The 24,361-nt window shown below is 38.9% G+C and overlaps 1 protein-coding gene across 1 annotated transcript in view; it reads left to right on the top strand.

Moving 5' to 3' along the window:
- MGAT5 (alpha-1,6-mannosylglycoprotein 6-beta-N-acetylglucosaminyltransferase) overlaps positions 1-24,361 on the top strand; it is a 384,608-nt gene that overhangs the window by 280,223 nt on the left and 80,024 nt on the right. The window contains exon 12 of the mRNA XM_036747575.1: positions 11,026-11,159. Within this exon, the coding sequence (XP_036603470.1) occupies positions 11,026-11,159 (134 nt within the window). The remainder of the gene's footprint in view (positions 1-11,025; positions 11,160-24,361) is intronic.

Here is a 24,361-nt window from a genome sequence, read left to right as displayed (position 1 = left end):
AGACCTTTTGTACACTCCACTCTGGTCTGGGAGAAGGCTATGCTTACTGCTGGGCTATTTTTCTCCCCACCCTGTTATTTAATCACACTAGTAAGTGTACTGCAATAAAACCCTTCCCTGGAGAAGCCAATATAGAGCTTACAGGAATTTGATTTCTTGTTGAAATGATTGGGGGGAAAGTTTATTCTTGTGGTCTTTCATACCACAAAAGCTGGGCAATATATTTTCTCTTTTTTCTATTGGATTGGCCCCTTCGATATCACTTTAAGTTATTACAATAGGTTGTGTAATGTATTCTGTTGCCTTGGCTGATGGGAGTTTACTTCCTTGTTCCATGCTGAAGGATTCAAGATAAGGAAGATTCACGTTAGCAGACACAGTAGGGGGAAAAGATAATGAGACCCAATGGGGTGTGGAGTTATTTTTCTCCTAGTTCACCAAATCTACACATTTTTAAATTAGAATCCTTACAGGTTGCCCTGCCCAATCTTCACTCAAGGCAAGGATTTCCCATACACCATCCCGATAGATGGTTATCTCCCTTCTGGGGTCCCTTTGGGATAAGTATCCAACTCTGCAGTTTCCATCATTGGGCATATCTCATCCTTTAAAAAAAAATCTTTCATAGATCTCTCAGCTTTCTTGTAATTTTTAGCTTTCGACCATAGGGTTTCTGGAGCTAAAATAAAAAAAACAAAAAACAAACAATGATTTTGAGTCTTCAACTTCTAGGTCACATGGGCCAGCCATGCTTTCACTGTGCCCTTATGTTAGACAGGAAGATTTATTGTGCCATGTTTTACTTGAACTCTATTTTAAGGTGACTGCTTCTTGTTGACAAAAAGGGAAGCTCTTTAATTTCATGAAAGGTCTGTCATCCAACCACAGTGTAGGGCAGGTTAGAATTAACCCTCTCCATTATATGTTGATTTGTGAGGCTTTCTAGATTTAGGAGTTGTTTTTTGTTTTGTTTTGTTTTGTTTATCATAGAGGCCTGTAGTCTAATTCTCCGTATTCTAGTTTTTCTTTATCAACAAAAACTGTTAATATACTTGCAGGATTTAACTCATTTGAATGTATTTGGCCAAGTAAAAAGCTTTATACTGACTGTGTGATGCTGGGCAAGTCAGTTGGCCTCTGTTTACCTCAGTTTTCTTATCTATTAAATAGAAACAATAATAGTACCTAACTCCCAGCATTATTGTGAGGATCAAATAAGAAAATAGTTGTGATGCACTTAGCACTGTGCCTGGAATGTAGGAAGCACGATGTGTATGTTAACTATTTATTATTATTATACAAATTAAAAGATATATGTTCCTTAAAGTCATGTCTTATACTTCTTTTTGTATCTCTTAAGCATTTAGCTGGGCATATTCAAATACTGAAGATCAATGAGCATACTACTAATTTTAAGAAATCATTTTTCTTAGAATTCATATTCTAATTTTCATCAAATACTTTCCAGGCTTTGATCTTTGGAGCCATTGTTATTTGCATTAACGGATTGAAATGTTAACTTCTGTGTGTGTGTATATATGTGTGTGTGTGTGTGTGTGTGTGTGTGTGTGTGTGTACATATATATATATATATATTTGCTTTTAAAAAAAAAATCTGCCAAAATAGCTACCAGACAGGCCAGGAATCTTAGAGGAAATCCCATTCCATCCTAAAACAAAGTCTTTGGACTTTGGAGCTCTAAATCAGTGTGGTGTAATGGACGCCATGCAGGAATTAAAATCAAGGAGACCTGAGTCTGAATCACACCTGTCATACTTACTAGTCACATGACCTTGGGCTAATCATTTCACCTCCCTTGCCCTCAGTTTCCACATCTGCAAAATAAGGGCAATAATCTGACAGCATTATTCCATAGCCAAAACAAGAGAATATGTGTAGAGCACAGTGAAAACCCTCAAGAGCTATATAAATGTCAATTATTATCTATTTTTGTTGTTTTTATTAAAAAGCACAGTAGGATTCTAAAAGTATTTCTCCCCCAAGGGAAGGCTTGCTGGAGGCAGGGGAGGGAAAGATCTACGTAGGAACGAATGTGATATGAAAACAAAAGGCATCAATACAATTTATTTCTAAAAGCACAGTATGCAAAATCACAAGTTGTAGTACACACTACTTCCTCTTTTGGTCCTCAGCTAAGAAGATCTTTAACTCTGGCCTTTGAGATGCTTTTCTATTTATGAGTAATGACCTTGGCCATTATTGTTCTTTGGCTCCTTTTTTGGTATATGATGAATTCATCCCAGTGTGCCTTGTATAGCTATAAACAGGAGTATGCTCAGTTTGAATCACAGTCCTCCCTGTGATGGGATGGTAAAAATAATAGCTCGCGTTACGTAGTGATTCAGTTTACAAGCAGCTTCCTTGCCATCCTCCATATGATCTGGGGAGTACAAGTATTAGCCTACATTTTACAGAAGAGGAAACCGAGAAATAAATGATTTGCCCATGGAACTCTCTCTCAGTTTCCTTCTAGCTCCAATGTCTGTGACACCTTTTCTCTCATAGCCCCCCATCTCTACTCCCATGGCCATCCTTGTGTCTTAGCATTTTCCACTCCTATTTTGAGAATTAGTAGAAAGCCATCTTTTATTTATTGACTTCTGTCTCTAGGATACTTGCATAGGGTATTTTTTGTAAAGCACTTTAGGAATGACCCTAGGGCTCTTGGCTAGCCCAATGTAGATAATATTGGTATAGATCAAAGTATAAAGGAAAGCCACAATGTTTATGGCAGTAGGACAGTTTGAAATATGAGGAAGTACAAGAAATAATTATACAATTCATTGAATTCATTCATTCAAGAAGCATTTTTTAACCACCTATTATGTATTAGGTACCAACAGTTACTAAGTGTACAGAGACTAAAACAGGATTATCCCCATCTCAAGGAGCTACATTCCATTAGAGGAAACAATATGTATACACATAAGTTAATCCAAAATATATGAAGTAAATCATTTTTTTTTTGTGGAGGCAGGCCCTGACATCTGGAGGGATCAGGGAAGGCTTTGTGTAGGAATTGTCTCCTGATCCAGCTTTGAAGGAAGCTGGGGTTTCTAAGAATTAGAGGTGAGGGAGAGGAGGGCATGAGAGGCCTGGGAGACAACCTGGAGTAAGACAATAGGACAGACACAAGAGGTAACATGCGTATAGGGAACATGAAGTAGGCTGATTTGGCTGGGGAATAGAGTATATGAAGGGGAGTAGTGTGTAATAAACCTGGAAAAAGTTGTCCAGAGCCAGATATGAAGAGCTTTAAATGCCAAACAGAGAAGTTTACATTTTTTTTTTGTCCCAGAGGGAATCAGTAGACTCATGGTAATTTTTGAACAGGGCAGTAGCATAGTCAAATCTCTACTTTGTAAATAAATATCAGCTCTGTGGAAGATGGACTGAAAAGTGGAAATACTTGAGATGGGGAGACAATTGGAACACTATTTCTCTGGTCCAAATGAGTTGGAGAGAAGGGGCCAGATACATATAAGCTCATATGTACATGGTTGTGTGGCTCTCTGCCACATTACAATGTGAATGCCTTGAGGGAAGAGACCATATTTTGGCCTTCTTTTGCATCTCTAGCACTTAGCACAGTGCCTGGCACATAGTAAACATTTAATAAATGCTGGTTAATTGATTGATGCTTGATTAATTGATTGTGATATTTCGGGAGTAGAGTCAATAACATTTAGCAAGTGATTTAATATGGGAAGTGAGGGAGGGTGCAGTATTAAATATGACTCCAAGGTTTCAAACCTGGGTAACTAAAAGGATGGTGGTGCCCTCAGCTAAGATTCCTGATTTGAGGGGAAGGGGTGGGTTTAGGTGGGAAAAGAAAGAATTCTATTATGAACACATTGGAAGTATCTAATTGGAAATATTTAAAAAGCAAGGGGCAATCTGGGACTGGAGCTTAGGAGAGCAAGTATGGTGGGATATGTAAATCTGAGAGTCATCTACATATAGATAATTGAACCCCTGGAGCTGATGAGATTACCAAGACAGGGTGTGGAAAGCAAGAAGAAGGCCTAGTACCCTGTCATAGACATAGTTTCTGAAAAGAAGGTGGTGGTGGTCAGCAGTATCAGAAACTGCAGAGAGGCTGGAAGTGGCCATTAAATGTAAAGTGTCTGACATGTTTAGATGTTTGTGGCTAGTTGTAGAGGAAGCATAAGGAAAACCATTCTAATTGAAGAAAAGTCCAAGGTAAAGTAAAAAAAAAAAATCAAGTATCACTTAGACTATTTTGCAAATGAATGAAGTTATGTTGTTTTCAAATAACCTTAGACAAATGAGTCTGGGATCTGGGTTTGAGTGTTCCTTTCAAAGAGCCTGATTGTAGCCTGTCCATGACTTGCCCATTTCTATGTGAATCTAATGCTTGACCTCCCCTAAATTCAACAAAATGTTTTGGAAGCTTTGCTAGCTTAGGACCATAGGAACAGGAATTTAGCATTAGAAGGGACCTTAGAGGTCATTGAGTCCAGCCATCTCTTTGTTACAGATGAAGAAATTGAGGCACAGAGAGATTACATGACTTGTCTGAGGCGGGATATGAACCCACATCCTCCTGACTCTAAGTCCACTTTTCTATCCAGTATACCACACTTTTTCTATGATATCTCAGCTTGCTCCCAGCAGCCTGGAGATATCCACTCATTAGCTTTCATTCTCTTCTCATGATTGGAAGTCTTTTTCAATTCTAAATCTCCCTAATGAAATCCTTTGTTAGAGTTCTTTTAGGGTTTTATTGTTTTTTGAATAAGGAACTTTGAAGAAGGAGCATATCATGTATCCATAATTAACAGGGATCTTAAGATCCCCAGGACAGGGATGATGTTTGTCTCATCTTTACATGCTGAGCATCAGCACATTCTTAGGAGCTCTAGAGCTCTAAGCAAACTTAGTGCTCAATAAATATTTGTTGATTGAATGAATATGGTAATTCAGACTAGCCTAATAGTGTTATATGAAAGTTGTCCTTAGGGGATTGATAAGTTAACAAAAAATTTGTAATTAGGAAATTAATTGTTTGTATGTTAATGAATACTTTTGAAGTGCTTGAAAATAGTTCTCTTAATAGCCTAAACATTCTCCCCCAAAGCCTTATTTACCCTACTAATTTGTTAAGGATCCTAAAAGATGAGTATGTTCTTAGCTTGTGCTGACTATGAAAACAATTTAACCCCATCCAAATGATCACAAATTCCAGATTAGAGGGTTCCAAGTGAAGTTATATTGTAATGCAGGCTCGTGTGTATGTGTACCCAAGATTTGCATTATTTCATTCTGTGTAACTTTATTAGCCGTTAAAATTTCCAAGAATAGATAATGTAAGCTCCCATAAGCATTAGAATTTTAATAAATCCTTTCAAAGTCACATATAAGTTTATCTTTCCCCTAGGGGCCTAGTAGTGTTTATACTATAGAGGCTGAAGACTCTTCTGTATCTTTTTAATTTTTTTTAATTTTTTAAATTTATTTTGTTTTATTTTTTTGAAAGTAATGTGTGGAATTTATTAGGTATTTTTTTTAAAGGCAAGCAGCATGAAATGGAGATTCACTGTTTAACATATAATCCTCTTTTTTGTGTTCAGCTGTGTGTATGGAAATGCTTGAGATTTCTTTGAAAATTCAGAATTTTAAAATTAATTTTAAAAACAAGGCAAAAAAAATCCCCCAGTTTTTGTAACCCAGAGTCTCAAGGCTCCCTGCCAGGTTAACATTGTTATGGAGATGTCAGTTCAGAAGTGGAGAACATATTCTATTGCAGAGGTCACAAGTTTGTTAACAGCTCTTTTTTTTTTGTTTGTTTTGATGTTGAATTCCATATTTTATTATTTAATATTTTTTAGTTTTAAGCATTGATTTCCACAAGATTTTGAGTTACAGATTTTCTCCCCATTTCTACCCTACCCCCCACTCCAAGATGGCATATATTCCAATTGCCCCATTCCCCAGTCAACCCACTCTGTCACTGTACTCCCCCCACCCCTATCCCCTTTACCTTTACTTTCTTGTAGGGCAAGATAGATTTCTATGCCCCATTGCCTGTATATCTTATTTCTGATTTGCATGCAAAAACAGCTTTTTTTTTTTTTTTGAGCATCTGCTTTTAAAACTTTGAGTTCCAAATTCTTTCCCCTGTTCCCTTCCCACCCACCCTCCCTAAGAAGTCAAGCAGTTCAACATAGGCCACACATGTATCATTATGCAAAACACTTCCATAACAGTCATACTATGAAAGACCAACTGTATTTCCCTCTATCCTATCCTGTCTGTGTTTATTCAATTTTCTCCCTTGACCCTGTCCCTTTTCAAAAGTGTTTGCTTTTGATTACCTCCTCCCCCTATCTGCCCTTCCTTCTATTATACCCCCTTTTTCATCCTCTTCTCCCTACTTTCCTGTGGGGTAGGATACCTAATTGAGTGTGTATGTTATTCCCTCCTCAATTCAAATCTGATGACAGCAAGATTCGCTCATGCCCCCTCTTACCTTCCAACAGAACTGCTTTTTCTTGCCACTTTTATGTGAGATAATTTACTCCATTCTATCTCCCCCTTTCTCCCTCTCTCAATATATTCCTCTCTCACCCCTTAATTTTATTTTTTTATATCATCCCTTCATATTCAATGCACCCTGTGCCTTCTGTCTCTCTATATATGTATATTCCCTTCAACTACCCTAATGCTGAGAAGGGTCTCATGAATTAACATACATCATCTTTCCATGTAGGAATGTAGCAAAACAGTTCAACTTTAGTAAGTCCCTTGTGATTTCTCTTTCTTGTTTACTTTTGCATGCTTCTCTTGATTCTTTTGTTTGAAAGACAAATTTTCTATTCAGCTCTGGTCTTTTCATTGAGAAAGCTTGAAAGTCCTCTATTTTATTGAAAATCCATATTTTGCCTTGGAGCATGATACTCAGTTTTGCTGGGTAGGTGATTCTTTGTTTTAGTCCTAGCTCCATTGACCTCCAGAATATCATATTCCAAGCCCTTCGGTCCCTTAATGTGGAAGCTGCCAGATCCTGTGTTATCCTGATTGTTTTTCCACAATATTCAAATTGTTTCTTTCTGGATGCTTGAAGTATTTTCTCCTTGACCTGTGAGCTCTGGAATTTGGCAACAATATTCCTAGGAGTTTTCTTTTGGGGATCTTTTTGAGGAGGCGATCTGTGGATTCTTTCAATTTCTATTTTGCCCTGTGGCTCTAGAATATCAGGGCAGTTTTCCTTGATAATTTCTTGAAAGATGATATCTAGGCTCTTTTTTTGATCATGGCTTTCAGGTAGTCCAATAATTTTTAAGTTATCTCTCCTGGATCTATTTTCCAGGTCAGTGGTTTTTCCAATGAGATATTTCACATTGTCTTCCATTTTTTCATTCCTTTGGTTCTGTTTTATAATATCTTGATTTGTCATAAAGTTACTAGCTTCCACTCGCTCCAATCTAATTTTAATTTTCAGTGGTCTTTTGGACCTCCTTTTCCATTTGGCTAATTCTGCCTTCTCCACATAGGCTTTTTGGAGCTCTTTTGCCATTTGGGTTAGTCTATTTTTTAAGGTGTTATTTTCTTCAGCATTTTTTGTGGTCTCCTTTAGCAAGTCATTGAATTGTTTTTCATGGTTTTCTTGCATCCTTCTCATTTCTCTTCCCAATTTTTCCTCTACTTCTCTTACTTGCTTTTCCAAATCCTTTTTGAGCTCTTCCATGGCCAGAGACCAATTCATATTTTTCTTGGAGGCTTTTGATGTAGGCTCTTGGCTTTGTTGACTTCTGCTGGCTATGTATTTTGATCTTCTTTGTCACCAAAAAGAGATTCTAAAGTCTGAGTCTGAGTCCATTTTCACTGCCTGTTCATGTTCCCAGCTAACTACTTGACCCTTGGGCTTTTTGTCAGGGTCTCACTGCTTGTAGAGCAGAGAGTACTTTGTTCCAAGCTTAAGGGGCTATGCTGCTGTTTTCAGAGCTACTTCTACTCAACCATCACTGCAAGCTCTGCTACACCAGTGCTCCTCCACCTCTAAGAACCACCAACCAGGACCATAACCCAGATCCAAGCAGGACAAAGCAAGCTCTGCACTCCCACTCTGATCTCCCACTTAATTCCTCCCACTGGGTGGGCCTGGGGCTGGAAACAACCACAGATGGAGCTCTGGAAACAGCCACAGCACTATGCCACCTCTACTGCCCCCAGGACTGGGGCTGACCACGCATTCTTCTCACTCTGATCCAGCAGTTTTTCCACTAACCTGCTCTGTTGTCTTTGGCATTCGTGGGTTGAGAAGTCTGGTAACTGCCACAGCTCAATGATTCAGGGCCCTATGGCCTGTTCTGCCTGGCTTCTGGTCTGGTTGGTCCTGGCGTGGCCCACACTGGGCTGTGCTCCGCTCCCAGCACCATGTGATGCACCCTTCCCCATGACCATCCAGGCTGTCCTGGGCTGGAGCCCTGCTAACCTCTGCTATTTTGTGGGTTCTGCAGCTCTAGAATTTGTTCAGAGCCATTTTTTACAGGTGTTTGGAGGGACCTGGGGGAGAGCTTAAGCAAGTCCCTGCTTTTCAGCCACCACCTTGGCTCTGTCCCCCTCCCCCAGTATCTTTTTTAAAAAGAAATTGATTTTACTTAAGTTTTAAGTTCATGTCTTAGAATACCACTGTACCTCTCCCCCCATTCCCCTTTTGTAATTCCAAGACAAGATAAAAGATAATATGAGTTTACTGACATTATTTTAAGTATCTTTCTCCAGTCCAGTCCCTAAACCCTGTTGAGCATCTCTGTCTATAGCTGTTATGAGATAGAGATGGCTAAGAATAATGTCTGTTGTTTTAGACCAATCTCCATAGGTGGGTCTTCTGACACCACCTTTGTCTTTGTGCTACTTGTTGGTATAGATTAGAATCAGCAGCAGTGAAAAAACTGAGATGAAAAGTTCTCCATCTACCTAAGGCTTAAGATGCTATGGAAGATTTTAGCAGAATCTGTCAAACAAAATGTTGTGGTGTTTTGTTTTGTTTTAGCAGCGTCTAAACTTCTGTTGATACAGTGCAACAAAGATGCACATTAAAAATTACACACACATGCACACATTTTTCTTTTTGATTTTGATCAGAGGTGTTGAAACTTACTTGTGAGGCTGTTTATTCACAGGATATTATCCTAAGAGCAGAGAGGAGTTAAGATGGATGATTCAAATGAAACCTTACATGTAGAAGAGAATGTATATGTAATTTGGTAATTCATCTTTTGTACCATGTCAAAGTTGGTTTGGTTGTAAATTACAGTAATAATACAACAAATACCTGTCATCTATCAACTGTATGTTGAGTCAAATACCTGCTGGTTTTTCTTTCTTTTTTTTTTTTAAAGCATTCCAAGTAATGAAGACATCAGTGAAGTCTCTTTGATTCTTTTGGGAAAATATAAAATGTATTTAGGGTCTTTTCCTGTCCATATTTCGCTTCCTGCTCTTCACATCCCTTGTCACCCCCTGCTAACCTCCCCAAACCTCTTTGTTTGTCTCTCTGTCTCTGTCTCTGTCTGTCTCTCTCACTCTCACACATACACACACACACACGCATGCACGCATGCACACACACAAAACAACCAGAAAACAGTAGGCCTGTCCTCTTTTCTTCTTGCTTGAAGAATTTATTCCATTGTGTACTGTTCAGTAGGCTACAGGCATTGCATTCGCCTCTGGGCACTTGTTCAAAATCTCAGAAATGAAATAACAGATTGGCCAGACTCTACCAAACTCCCCCGTCACAACCCTATTATCTCCTCATTCTGTCACCCCCATTAGGCAAAAGCTTGGGAGACCAGATGATGATAACACTTTTTATTTATGTATCTATATCTTTCATCTGAGCTCTTCACTGCATTTTGCCAGTGTTAAGTCATTCCTCTTTGGGTGATTAATTTGAGAATGAGGTTCAGGTCCTTAGACTTCTCTAGTCCAGTGCTCTAGTCAGTGGGACATGCTCCTGATGTTTTTAAAAAGAGTGCCAAGCCTGGCTTTGTGGAGACATCTTTGTGGAGAAAGTCTATAAAATGATTTCCCCTCTCCTCTTAACCATAGACCAAAATAGTGATCATTGTGGGAATGAATGTGATTAACCCCCAAGTGTGTTATGTTAAATGAATATGCTTCATTTACCAGGAAGAATTTGATCTAAATTATTCATAGCCCAGCAAGAGAGAGGCAGTTTAGCAGATAGTAGAAAGCACACTGGATTTGGAGTCCTGGCTCTGCCAAGTCCTGACTTCAAATGTGGCTGTAAGCAAGAGAGATTCCATTAGAATGCCAATAAGATAGGGCGTTTGAGGGATTCTTGGGATGGACAGGTGTACAAGGGAAAGCATTTTGAAGATCTTTGCTTGTGCAACTGAATTTTCACTTCATTCTTACTGTATTTGTTGATTTTTGTCTGAAGATTACAGGCATAGGATATAAATGAGGACCTTCTTAGTGAATTATGCTTGGCCAAAGTCAAGTACAAAAATATGGTGGTATTCAGAGCCCAGAGAATGAGAAGGGAGATACTGAGGCAAGTCTTTTCCCACAATTGTATAATGAATATTGGTGTTCTCATTTTGGTGTGGTTTACCTATCACTTAGAAAATCCTTGTTTTTGTCATTTCTGTCTGTAGACTTTGTTCTCTTGCTGAGGAGGCAGTAAGAAATGTATCTTAATGATTCTGAGACTAATGCATTTCTTCTGTGTGCTTAGAGAATAAGGGGATTTGGCCTAGGTTAATACACAATAGAGAAAACCATTCCTGTTTGAAAAACCTAATAGGGATAAATGTGAAACAGAGGAAAGAATTGGGGTGAGGGTGAGGGTGGGGGTGGGAGTAGAGGAATACTCCCAAGCAAAAGAAACTCTTCATTCTTATGTTATTGTATAAAATTTGGGTAAATTTAGACATTTAGCTGTGCATGTGTTTTCTATCATTTTACTTATAAAAGTATAAACCTCTTTTCCTTTCTTTTTCAAATAGCCCACACACCAGACAATAGCTTTCTGGGATTTGTGGTAGAACAGCACCTGAATTCAAGTGATATCAAGCACATTAATGAAATCAAAAGGCAAAATCAGTCCCTTGTGTATGGCAAAGTTGATAGCTTCTGGAAGGTAAGTCTTATTTTTAGAAATATATCTTTTTTTAAAAAAAAATCTGTAATATAATTAAACCTTGTTTCAGGCAACAATTAAGCTAAATTCTCAGGGCTTAATGTGATTTCCTTAGAAGTAAACACAAATATTAAGGAGTTTGAAAGCTGATTATTAGGGTATCAAACAAAGGTACTCCCTGCTTTTACTTTTATTCCACATGAACAAATTCTTCATTCCTTTTATATTTTGGAAGTAATGCTATTTTAGTTTCTTAAGATACTTTGCTTTGAAGTGTCCCTGTCAAAAATAATGAGTGAGCCAGGAATAGTGGTGCATGCCCCTAATGCCAGCTACCGGCAAGGTTGAAGCTGGCAAATCTCTTGAGTTCAGGAATTCTAAGCTGTGGTGGGGTGTGACAATCAGCTGTCTGCATTTAGTTCAGCATTCCTGCGTTGAGGCCTCCAGAGTGAATGGAGGGCCAACAAGTTGTCTGAGGAAGAGGGGCAAATCAGCCCAGTTTGGAAGCAGAACAGGTCAAATATCCCATGCTGATCAATAGCAGGATGATGCCCATAAGTAGTCCCTGCATTTCTAACCTGGGAGAAATAAGGAGACCAAGTCTTAAAAAAAAATGTAGAATTTTGAGCTATTGGCCATCTGGTACTACTGTAATTACCTGACTTAGGAATTATGCTTTTTTTCCAAGAAGTCTTTTTTTCTGCCCCCTCTGGACTTATATTCTAAAGGCCTCAAACTTCCTTAGATTGTGTAAAGAGCTGACCTCCCTGTCCTTTAGTTCAGTTATCACCTGATAAATAGTGAATGGAAAGGCCTGCCGTGGATAAATGCCCCTCAACTTACTTAGGTCAGTGAGGAACAGATTTCAAATTGGGACCTTTGATCACAGCAGAATTTGTGACTGCATGTATTTTTCTAAGAACACAATGCATTCTTTTTCTCCTTTCCCGGAATGGTGTCTAATACTGAAGCACTAAACTGTATTAATGGTAAAAGTAGGAGAAACACCAGATTGAATGTGATACATTGACAGCCAGCCAAAAAACACTTTAGGTAGGAAACTCTTCCTCAATACACATAGGTAGGTGTAAGTTAGAGTGAAACATTTTATAGGACAAAATTGGTTCCTGGGTTAAAAAATGCCTGCCCACATATGTATTTGTTGTTATTGTTGTTGTGTCATTTTTCAGTTTTGTCTGACTCTTTGTGACCCCATTTGGGGTTTTCTTGGCAAAGACCCTGCGGTGGTTTACCATTTCTTTCTCTGGCTCATTTTACAGATAAAGAAACTGAAGCAAACAGGGTGAAGTGATTTGCCCAGAGTCACACAGCTAGTAAGCATCTGTATTAGCAAGGCAATAATCACAATATAGATGATAATTGTAAATATGCCTAGTAATTCTGTATCACAAAATATAAGAGACTCTCCGTATAGAAGGTAGAAGAAGTAAACCATTTATTCAGACACCAGAGAAGAAGGTCCCAAAACCAATAAGTCTGACCCATCCAAGCAGCAAACAAATTCCAGAACCAGTAAGTCCACTTTATAATAACAGCAAAGAACCTGAAACACTACATCACAGCAGGGAGCCACACCATCCCATAACCTTCCCGCCCCACTGCTGGGGCCTTGCCACCAACAAACACACTCAGCACAGCTAGGACAAGTCTACTCTCTCCCCCAGCTCTAACTGCTCTAAGCATTTCCTGCTCCACCCTTCTAGTTCTTCTCCTTGAGTAAGCTCCTCCCACCATGTGACTTAGGCTTTCTGTGACATAAGCAGGTCACATGGGCCTATTAATGGGTGGGAAAGATCTTCAAATTTAAATTACTATTACAATGTCTGAGGTTGAATTTGAACTCAGGAAGATGAATCTTCCTGACTGCAAGGCCCTGCGCTCTATCCACTGTGCCACCTATCTGGTATATACATATGTTCCATAAAATATATTTCTAGAATGATCAGTAAGGTCCCTTGAACTAGGAAATGTGTGTTTTAGCTGAAACAGTACAAATGCATTTAGAACTGAAAAGAGTTTCATGTTAATGGTTTGTGTTTTTTTTTTCTTTTCAGAGCAGTGTATAGAAATAGGACACATTCGTTTCTATCTTAATATTAATGTCTTTCTGAGATGTTGATGAATGGAGGAGTGACTCAGTTAAATCAAGATGTGGAAGGGAAGCTAATTTAACTAACCCAGAGCAGCTGTCTTTGTCATAAACAACCCATATTTTCCAAGTTTTCTAGTAAATACCTAGGACCCCTTAACATTTTGAGCCAATGTGGCAAAAAGATGCCTTTAAATTTAACCTGGGTGACATGAATAGATTTCAGGGGGTCCTTGACCTTGGTTGGGGAAAAATTGCATCTTTGTTTCAATATAATTGGATTCCTATATAATCCATGTATTTTATTTTACTTAGGAAAAAAGAACATTTTTTCTGAAAGGGGTTGCACAGGCTTTATTAGATTGTCCAGAGTTGGAGAGGGGCAGGATATGGTCCAGGATACACCCTTGCTTTAAAAGATGAGACTTCCTTTCTGTTTGCAAGGCTGTCACCTCACCCTTCTCCCTCAATTGAGCACCAAGTTTGGGGGAGGTGGGACTATTTGGGTTACAAACGTTTATTTTATAAGGTTTCCATGAAGTTATACATCTTTATCCACCAACACTAAAATCTGTCCTGTTACCAAGGCATTTTTTTTAGCTGAGGCTGATAAGAAAGGAAATGTTTCTTGTTCCCATTCTCACCTGGGATGTGAAATGAGATCATAGGCAGGAGGAAGATGTTTTTGTGGGAGACTTCAGCTCAGAAGGAAAAATGAGAGAGCTGTGTGTTAACTTCGTCACTCTTCCTACTCCTCTGTCCACTCTCAGTTAGGCGTGGGGAAAAGTCTGCCCAAACTTGACCTTGAAATTGTATTGCTCTTGTCTCTAGACTTGAGTCCTACTTTCTGCCAGGTGACTTTGACAAACTTCTCAGTTTCACAGATGAAACATTTAGGTCTAAAATCTTTTAGGGTTATTAAAAAAAAAGAGAGATAAGTACATAGACAGAAAAAGAAAATACCACAAGTGCCAACCAAGATCCCTAAGGTATTATTTCCTTTTCATAAATGTTTGAGAACAATCTAAAAATCCCAGGGTGTTAAGATTTTCTGCATTTTTACAAGCCATGTTTATTCCTCAAGCGTGAGAAAAGGCAGACTAATACAATGTCTAAGTGAGTTTGATTTGCTTCAACACCAGAAGTTTGGTATGTGATTCTAAGTTTATTACATCATTCTAGCTTTGTATGCTGGGAAAGGCCCAAACAGATGTAGCACGTTTTGAAATTTAGCATAAATATAGGACATATTCTTGAAATTTTGAGCACAACACAGTGTGTAGGAGTTTAGTTTCTTTTTCCAAAATGTTCCCATCTGAAAGCATCCAAGGAACCAAGTACAAGGAACAGATGTTCCTTTTAAAATGAGTGTTACTCAGGCCACAAATTTGTGTTGTTGCCACTAACATTAGAAGGAACTACCTAGGAAGGTTGGGCAGCCTTCTCTCTTCCACCTTTCTACTCCACCACTCCCACATCCATCCCTCCAAAAAAGAACTTTAGGAAAATGAATGTTGGCCATTTCTCCCACATTGTTTAGATAATTAGTTGCCTGAAGGTAGGGAATTAGACCAGCTGAACTTTGGCAGTACCATTTTGATCTGAGATTCTTAGGGTTTGTGCTCATGAACTTTAGGAGAAGAGCTGCCCAAACAACCGGGAGGTATGTCCCTTCTGGAAACCAAGGAACCGTTAAATGAGATTACTCCTAACCTATACCCACCAGTATAACTCACTAAGACTCCCTTCATCCTTATGCACCTATGTCCAACATCAGACACCCTGACAGTCCAATGTATTCACAAGACTCGAAGCTATACAACTGTGAAAAGAGCTCTCTCAAAGAGAATAGAATTTAAAGTGCAATATCACTCCAGTTATCTAGAATGGAGGGGGAGCAGGGGGATGCAGTTTTCCACATGAGTGAATTTTCCACATAGTGGAAACTTACCTCTAAGTTCCAAAACTTTATCATCCTACTATTTATTACAAATAATTTGTGCTTTGTAAATATTTAATAACTCGATCACTTTTTGGTGGAAATATTTCTGAAATCAATTAGACTAGAATGATATCACTGAAAAGGACCTGAGAGATAATCTAATTAAAAAATGAGGTAACTTAAGCCCAGTGAAGTGGTTGTCCAAGGCCACACAGCTAGTTAGTGACAATTCTGGGTCCAGCTATCATTTAGTTTTAATTCCTTGTCTAAAGTTTTCCTCCCTTTATATTTTCTTTACATTGCCTCCCAATGTATCACACACTCCCCCTGCCTTTTTAAGCAGAGCATATAAACATAGTTTCACCTTTTTTTTGAAGACTCATTCATCATTTTGAACATAATCAATTTCACTCCCTTACAATAAACTGACACTCCCATGGTCTTGTGAGGCATTACAAGTATTTATTTGCCCTTCCAATGTGTCATCTCAGACTGAAATGCCTTTTATTTCTTATGTCTGATTTTGTTTTTTATAGTTTTTCCATCTTCTCTCATTGCAAAGTGAGAAGTATTCCTGTGGTAGGACTTCCCTCTTCCTTTTCTAGTTTGCTGTTTCTAGCTTTCTTTGAACTAAGGAAATGAATAACCAAGAATATGATAATTATATGAAAGTAAGAATAAATGGGCTTCATGTGGAGGCCTAAAGGAATCCTTCTATGAGTAAAGTCTCAAAGTTTCAGGGTATGGACTTTTGACTTCTATTTTGGCCCTTTGCCTTCTTAGTTCTTACTAGGCTTCCAGATGGTTTAGGAAGACCAACTTCTACATAAGTCAATTTTATTCCAACTCTTAAGATCCTATAATTCTTCAGCTTCACTTTTACCAGAAACAGCTTGTCTACTCAAGGAGAGCTAATGTTATCTCCTTTCATGTTTCAAAAGCAGTTCCCTATGGCTACTAAAGAGCAGGAACCTGCAGAAAAGACTTGCGCAAAATGAGTACAAAAGAAAAGCATCTTGTTTCATGCCTGCCAATCCATTGCTCTTTGTTTAAAGGTTTTGATACACCATTAGGCCCTTTCCTACAGTGAAGACAAAAGAGGTACAAGAGAGGTTAAATAGAAGAATACCTCAGTTTCTTAGCATCCCCATTGAAAATGCTTATAATAAGCATGTGACTTCATTAGTGCCCTGCTGATACATAATTAAGGTTCTAATTTCTTGAAATCAACATTCAACTTCAGATCTCACCATCAGAGGCTAATCCTTGTCACCCTTGAAATTTATACAAGGAGTTGTCAATTGATTGCAACAGTAAGGGTGTGCCCAGCATCTCTGTAACTGCTCCTACCTTGTGATTTACCAGTTTCTTTTGGAAAGGATGAGATGTGTGCAGTTTTAAACCTGCATTTGAGATTTGCAGTTAACTGATTTGCTTTTTAGAATAATAATAATGTTCCAACCTCCTCTTCTCTTCCCCAGTAAGAATTCATACTGCTGCAATAAAGTTGTTTGATCTTCGTTTTTCAAAGAGGACCAGTGACGTCATGGGGTGATGTCTTGACTTTTGTGTGAATTGAATTTAAGTGAAGCAGAGTTGCACAGAGTCATCAGTCTAAAAATCTAGTGATCAGAGGCACTCTATAGCTTAAGTGTGGGTTAAATTTAGTGTGGAGGTTTTGTTCATAATCCCTGATGGGAATAGGAGCAAAGCTCCTCTGGAACAACCTTCCATAATTTCACCAGGATTCCTAACCTAGTTTGCTGGAAAGGCAGGGAAGCACAGAGTCATGGACATGCATGTTTTTATAATCTAGTTATCAGCTCACCCAATCTGAGTAAGGAAAGCATTCTCTAATTTTGAAAGGGCTAAAGGACATTTTCATGCTTGGTTTGTGGCTACCCTCTTGTAGTATTCAGATCTCTGTTTGCCCACACATCAGTTTCAGGAAGATCTCAAATGTCTTGATATACACTTGTGGAAGTTCCATCAAAGAAGCTAGCAAGTAGAACTTTCATGGATAGAGGATATTTGTTTGGTTGGTCAATCGATGAGTCAGCAAGCATTTATTTTGCGCTGGAAACACAGATACAAGCAAAAAGAAAGACAATCCCTGCCCTCAAGGATCTGACACTCTACTGGAGGAAGACAACACATTATAAAAAAAACAAAGCTAAAGGAGGAGGACAAAGAGAAGGTACCCAGTAAGGGGGCATGATAGAGAAATCCTGAGGAGTACAGCCTGGTGGGAAATGAAGAGATTGCTAGCCTGAATGTCTTCCTTAATTGGAACTGGAAGGAGGAGGAGCCATCCTATATGAGGAACCCAGGGGCAGAGGATACTGCTGTGGTGTGATTTCCTGGCCTGAAGTGATCTTCCAAAATGAGGTTGCTTTGGCATCATAGAGAAATCTGGCAAAGACAGCCTAGTTTGGAAAGCTAAAGGTCCACATTTTGGTCCCACCGGTGGTAGTCAAGGCTGACCCCAAACAAAATAACAGTTTAAAAGTTCAGCTTTTATAAATTTTATTTTCCCTTTAGTGCCTATCCTCACCTCTGCTTCAGGGATCTAGGACCCACCCTTGCATCAGCCTGTTCTCCATCAGCAATATAACATTCTTGTCTTTTCAGTCCTAACTAATTTTCCTACCCCATATCCTTTCCTGCAGGACTCTGTCCATACCTAGTTTGTAAGGTAATCTAATCAACTAGTAATCTAATCAACTGAATTTGGGCTTAGAATAAGTTTTTATGATACCTTTTCCCAGGGATATTTGCATTTTTGGTAGGGGATTCATAGAAATTTAAAAAAAGAAAGAAAAGAACCATCTTTACTGCTGAGAGTCTCAGGCATGGTGTGCCACACAGGTGGGGCAGACATTTTGGGTCAGGGAGACCATTTGGTGTCCCTCAAATCATACCACTACTTCAACCTCTTATAAACCAACTCTAGTTATAAATTCAGGGACTCCAGATCCTTTCCCCTAAACACATGAATCCCCCAAGCCATCTAAGACAATTGTTTACCTGTCCTGGAGTAAACTTGGTCCGTGAATTAATTTTAGTTGATATCCATATTTCAAAATGATGGACTCAGAGATTGGATGTTATCCCTGTCCTTCCTTCTCTTCCCAGATGCCCACATAGATATGAAATATATTGAACAACACACACAATAGAAAAAAAAGCACCAATATACACAAAAATATTTATAGTAGTTCTTTTGGTAGTCACAAAGGACTTGAAACTAAAGGAATGACCATCAGTTGGGGAATGGATGAAGAAATTATGTCATTTGAATGTAATGCAAAGGTTCTTCTTCATTCATTTATGCCTTAATGGTTATGGATCCCTTTGGCATTCTGGTGAGGACTATGGACCCCTTAGAATAATGTTCTTTAAATGAATAAAATGAAAATACATAGGATTATAAAAGATACTAATTATATTGAAATACAATTATCAGAATATTAAAAAAAAACTTCACAAATCCCAAGTTTAAAACCCCTGATATAATAGAATATCATATGGAATGATGAAAAGTAGGTTTCAGAGAAATCTGAGAAGACTTGCATGAACTGAGGTAGAGTAAAGTGAGCAGAACGAGGAGAGTAATTTGTATAATAACAACAACATTGTAAAGACAAACAATTTTGAAAGTTTTAACTCTGTTTGACCCAATAGCCAACCCTGACTGAAGAGGACTAATGAACTCGTGTTACCCCCCCTCCTGAGAAAGAGATGATGGACTTGTAATGCGAAGTGGAGTCATGGACTCATTTTGGACATGACTAATGTGGGAATTTTATTTCTCATGACTATGCATATTTATTACATGGGTTTTGTCTCTCTTTTTTTCCATTGAAAGAGGAGAGGTAGGAGCAAGATAAAATAGGGTTTTGTTCATTGAAGATTAAATTAAATTTAATTAAAAAAAGAAAAAAATTGTCTGGAAAACAAGAAGACAATGCCAGCCCTAAGCAAAATTGTCAAGTAGACAATGTTTTTCTTTGCCCCCTTTCTCTCTTTTACAATACCTTCTTACCATCTGTATACCTGTTGCATTTCCTCTCATTCATAGACATTCTCTGGTATCCTACTCTGACATTTCTTTCTTCTTCAACATTATCCTCTCCTTTTCTCACCTTTAGAGCTCAGGTGATGGCAGGCAGGCCAGACTGCGGATAGCTAATGGACTGAGTAAGCATAGCTGCAGGCCTCAGACACAAGCAATAAGAAGAAATTCAGGCAGATGAACAGACCATGTTAGGTAGGTCCAGCCGACACAATAGATGGGTGATACATGGTATCGAAAAAGCTTGATAGCAAGCAGTATGAGAAATATAGTAATCCCTTCCACATCACAGGAGGTAGGGATACAGCACCCCTGCAATCTGGAAAACCCATGTAAAATTTTTTGGCACTCCTTTTGTACCACAGAAGTCTGAATTATTATGTTATTAAAAGATAAAAATGTGTTTATATTTTATACATATATGTTGATAATATATGATACACATATTTTACGCATTTCTGAGTTTCTGAACTTTTTCTGTGTCGTCTGCTGCCCTTTCTGTGTCATCTGTTGCTTCCACAAAACTCCTCCAAAATTTCCATTTAGTTTCTTACTCCAGCCTTCGATATATCAAAACCATGATGGTGAAAGTCACAACGTGGAAGGTATATCAGCAGAGCTTAAAGGCAAGACACTACTTCCTGGAAAGATTAGTGGGGACCAAAACAAAATCCCAGTCTTGAAAAATACTGGATACTAGCAGCAAAATAAAGCACAGATTCAAGCATAGGGCAGGAGGACAGGGAACCAAGTTACTGGAAAAGTGGTAAAGTGGAAGGTGGTTCCTAAGAACATAAGCAAATTGCTAATTACAAAAATTTTAATATAGGGTTTGAATGGGACTGAAAGTGAAGTTGATTTAATGCTAAGCTGCTGAGCCTGTGAATTCAAGCAGTAGCAATGGCACCTTGCTGTGGTGGTTACTGATTTGTCCCAAAGCTTTGGGTCAGCCTGAGCTAACAAGTGTTAGTAAAGTTGCTCCTGTATAGGGGACTTCGTAGAAGGATTAGTTTGCTAAGTCAAGCAAAAGACTCTTCTCTCAGAATGAAAATCTCAGTTTGCTTTTGGGAGGACACTGATCTGATGCTGCTAATTCACCCTGAAATGAGAATGACCCATCACTTTCTTAATGCATTACCCCTCTCAGGGTTCTTTGCATTTTATAGGAGCAAACATATTTACCCAAGAATCTCTAATATTGGAGTTTAATAATGTGAGGTAGTCCAGTAGGGGTATTATTTTTTAGGGAGAAGGGAGTTGTCCTGTTGCCATTCAAATAACAACTACCCTGCTACATGCAACACTCTCCCAGCATTTACTACAACTGTGAGAAGGAAGAATACCTAAGCGTTCAAAGGCAAGTTCTTCTGGTGTAAACATCTAAGGCCCAAAGGAGTCTCTGGGGTTCAGCAGAAAAAAAGGAATGTGTTCACAAAGCCAATCACTTGCTTGGAAGAGCGTAAGGCCCAGCCAGCCAGTGTACATCCTGAGGGTGGAGCGATGCTGGTAGGTTCCAAATGGCTGCCTGCTCCTGCAATTCTAATAGCGCTGGGATGAGTTCATTTGTAGCTCTTAGTAAACACAGCTGTTGTGGTTGTAATTTGTCTCCAGACTCTTTACTATGACTCCAAACCTAACAGTTTGGCAACAGAGATGGGAACGATGGTGGTTAGGGTTGGGAAAAGAAGTTTTCTGAGAGGAAGAGAAGAACAGCAGTTGTCAGTGGAAGAAGGCTTTAGAGAACAATGAAGTGATGGGGAGAAGTTTAAAAAAAAGGAGGAAGGAAGAAAGGAAGGAGGGAGGGAGAGAGGGAAGGAAGGAAGACAGTAGTGGAGGAGGCAAAAACTGGCTTATTTGCATTGGGATGGTGACCAAAGAGGTCTAACATGCTGAAGTTCCCTATGGTACTGGAAGAATTCAGAGAAGTGATGTTGATACTATCTGGAATATACTCAGAGATCACTCACTTTGGGAGTAGGAGAAGAGATATTAAGACTGTTTTTTAAAGTTGGAGACAGCCTTAAATTTCTCTGAATTGGTAGCTATTGAAGAGGCCTGTATTCCGAATGTGATTAGACACTGAGAAGAACAGCTGAGATATCAGTTTGTTTATGAGATTTTTTTTTCTAAAATGAACTGAGTAGAAAATTATTGGAAGTGCAGCCTATGGGGAAAATTTGTTTTGGACGAGAGTGCTGGGCACAGTCTGAGTTATTCTGAAAGCACTGTCCACAGCGTGAAAAGACTTAATGGCTTTCAATGACTCCAGGCAACAAATGGGCACTTGAGGGGTGTTCTTAGTACCAAAATCTCATGTTTGTGGTTGAAGCTGTGTGTGCCCTCTGAGTATTCCCACACTAATTCCTGTAAATGACTTCAGCCTTGCTAGAAATGTCTTCTGCCTCATGCTAGCAGAGGCTGTGGAAGTCCTGAGGATGAAGGGCCAGCATTTTTCAAGAGGGGGAAAGAGGGTATCTATCTTCCCATTCCCTGTGTTCAAAGAAAGCTTGTTTCATGCAGGAGAGAGGATGTAATTATGCTATGTTTTTAGTTTGGGAAAATGAAATCGAAACTAAAGAGCCACAATTTGATAATGGGAAAATACTATACTGTTCTTGTCCTTACAAGATTGCAAGGTGGAGGAGCTCACACATATTCACACCTACTCTTGCTTAAGAGTTAAGCCCCTCTATTGTTGTTTAGTCATTTCAGTCCTGTCCGACTCTTAGTGCCCCCATTTTAGGGTTTTCTTGGCAAAGATACTGAAGTGGTTTGCCATTTCTTTCTCCGGCTCATTTTACAGAAGAAGAAACTGAGGCAAACAGGGTTAAGTGACTCACCCAGGGTCACACAGCTAGTAAGTGTCTAAGGCCAGATTTGATCTCAGGAAGATGAATCTTACTGATTCTGAGCCCACTGGGCCACCTAGGTGCCCTTGAGTTAAACTACTACAGTGAGATAATGGTGGCAGAAGCAGTGGGAAAGGAGAACACCTGAAGATTTCTGGCCTCTCTTAATGATAAGCAGGATCATGGTAAAAGTCAGTCATGGAATTGGAAACTATAAATCTAGAGGCTTTGTTTGTTTTTGTAATTTCATTATTGTAAGGTACTCCCAATGAGGAGCTCTCTCTATCCAAGCAGATAAAGTCTTAAGCAATTGCCTGGGGGTACTGAGAGGTAGGACTGGAATCCAAAACCTCCTGACCTGGAGACCAGCTGTTTTTCCACTACACTGAGCTCCCTCTCACAAATCTGTTAATAAATCAGATAAATCTACCGGGTAGCTAGGTGGACAGAGCATTAGACCTAGAGTCAGAAAGACCTGAATTCAAATTCAACCTCAGACACATACTAGTTATGTGACTCTGGGCAAGTGACTTTGCCTCAGTTTCCTCACCTATAAGATGGATAATGAGAGCACCTACCTCACAGAGTTGTTTGTGAGGATCAAATGAGAGAATGTGTGTAAAATACTTAGCACATTGCCTGGCACTTAGTAGGCATTATACAAATGCTTATTCTCTTTTCCCTCTCCCTTCTTTATTAACGGAAGCAAAATAAGCAAAAATGGACACTTGAACATAGGGTTTTCCCCAGTAGATATATACTGTACACCAAAGACACGCGTATAGATATATACAGATATAGATATATAATGGTTATACAAATATATATGTTTGCACACATATGTCTTTGAACATATAGTTCAAAGACATAAACCAGACAGTCCTTCTCCTTAAGGTGCTAGAAATGGGAAGGGGCCACTGGAAGGGAAGTAATCCATATGCAAGTAGATATAAATGTACATATAAAACATTTCTTCTCAGTGCTTAGCATAGTGCCTTGCACATTTGGTTTCTTCCCATGACTAATAATAGCTAAAACATTTGAGGACTAAATGAATAATTTTTTCCAGAAGCCTGGAAAGCACAGCCCTTGTTCTTGTTGGAACGTGACTTATCAGTGGGCAGCGATCTTGACATAGGAGCCAAAAAGCAAAACTTAGTGATGGTTTTAGGTAGGGAATACTGTCTGTGGACATAGCCTGCTTATGCTGAGTTTTGGGGGGAGCCAGAATGCACATTTTCCACATTTTTACTCTGAGAAGAATAGTTTTGACATCTGAAAACTTGTCAAAAACAGAGTTAGAAAATATTAGATCTGGCTTAGTAATGTGGTTCTGAAATAGTATTTAGCATTTATAGAACCTTTTATTCTTAAAAGGTTCTTTAAATGCTATGTACACATATGCATCATCCTTTCGTGATGGCATTTCAAGCCCTTCAAAATCTGGTTCTCACCTACCTTTCCATTTCCCTTTTTTTATTATTCCATACAGTCTCCGTTTTACTCAGACTTGGCCTTTTTGCTTTCTATGGAATTCCATCTTCTGCCTCAATGCCTTCGTACAAAGAGCTCTCCATTTTTTGTGAACGTATACCTCCATTTCTAGCTCTTAGACTCCCTGACATCCTTCAGAGCCCAGGACCTGCTGCACAAAGATCTTTCTTGACTCTCTACCCCTCTCCTCTCCCATTAGCACCCTCCCACCCTTGAACTTGCTTTATATATGCTTCATATTGTATATCTATTATATCCCACCCCCACCCCTGAATGTAAACATTTTGTGGGCAGGAACCATTTGGTTCCATCTTTGTATCTTCAGTGTTTAACACAGTACCTTAACACATTTTTTTTTAAACTAGAGCTGTGACTTTGAGGCAACTTGATGACATAGTGGACAGAACACTAAACTCAGAATCAGGAAGATGTTTATTAGACACTTACTAGTTATGTGACCCTGGGTAAGTCACATAACTTCTCTCTCAACCTCGATTTCCTCACCTGTTAAATGGGGTAAACAATAGCGACTGCCATACAGGTTTGTTGTGATGCTCAAATAATAGCACAGTAAAGTGCACTACAGACTTTAAAGTGCTACATACATATCAGCTATTATTACTTCCTTAATAGAGAACTGCTAGTGAAGAACTCATTAGTGGGGAACTCCTAGTGAAGAAACCCATTCCAGCTACAAAATCAGATCTGGACCTTCTCTGAGAGACTTCCCTA

Source organism: Trichosurus vulpecula, chromosome 2 (assembly GCF_011100635.1).
Source record: "Trichosurus vulpecula isolate mTriVul1 chromosome 2, mTriVul1.pri, whole genome shotgun sequence".
Classification (NCBI taxonomy): Eukaryota; Metazoa; Chordata; class Mammalia; order Diprotodontia; family Phalangeridae; genus Trichosurus; species Trichosurus vulpecula.
The sequence above is the reverse complement of the archived record's forward strand: the minus strand, read 5'-3'. Positions and strand labels throughout refer to the sequence as shown.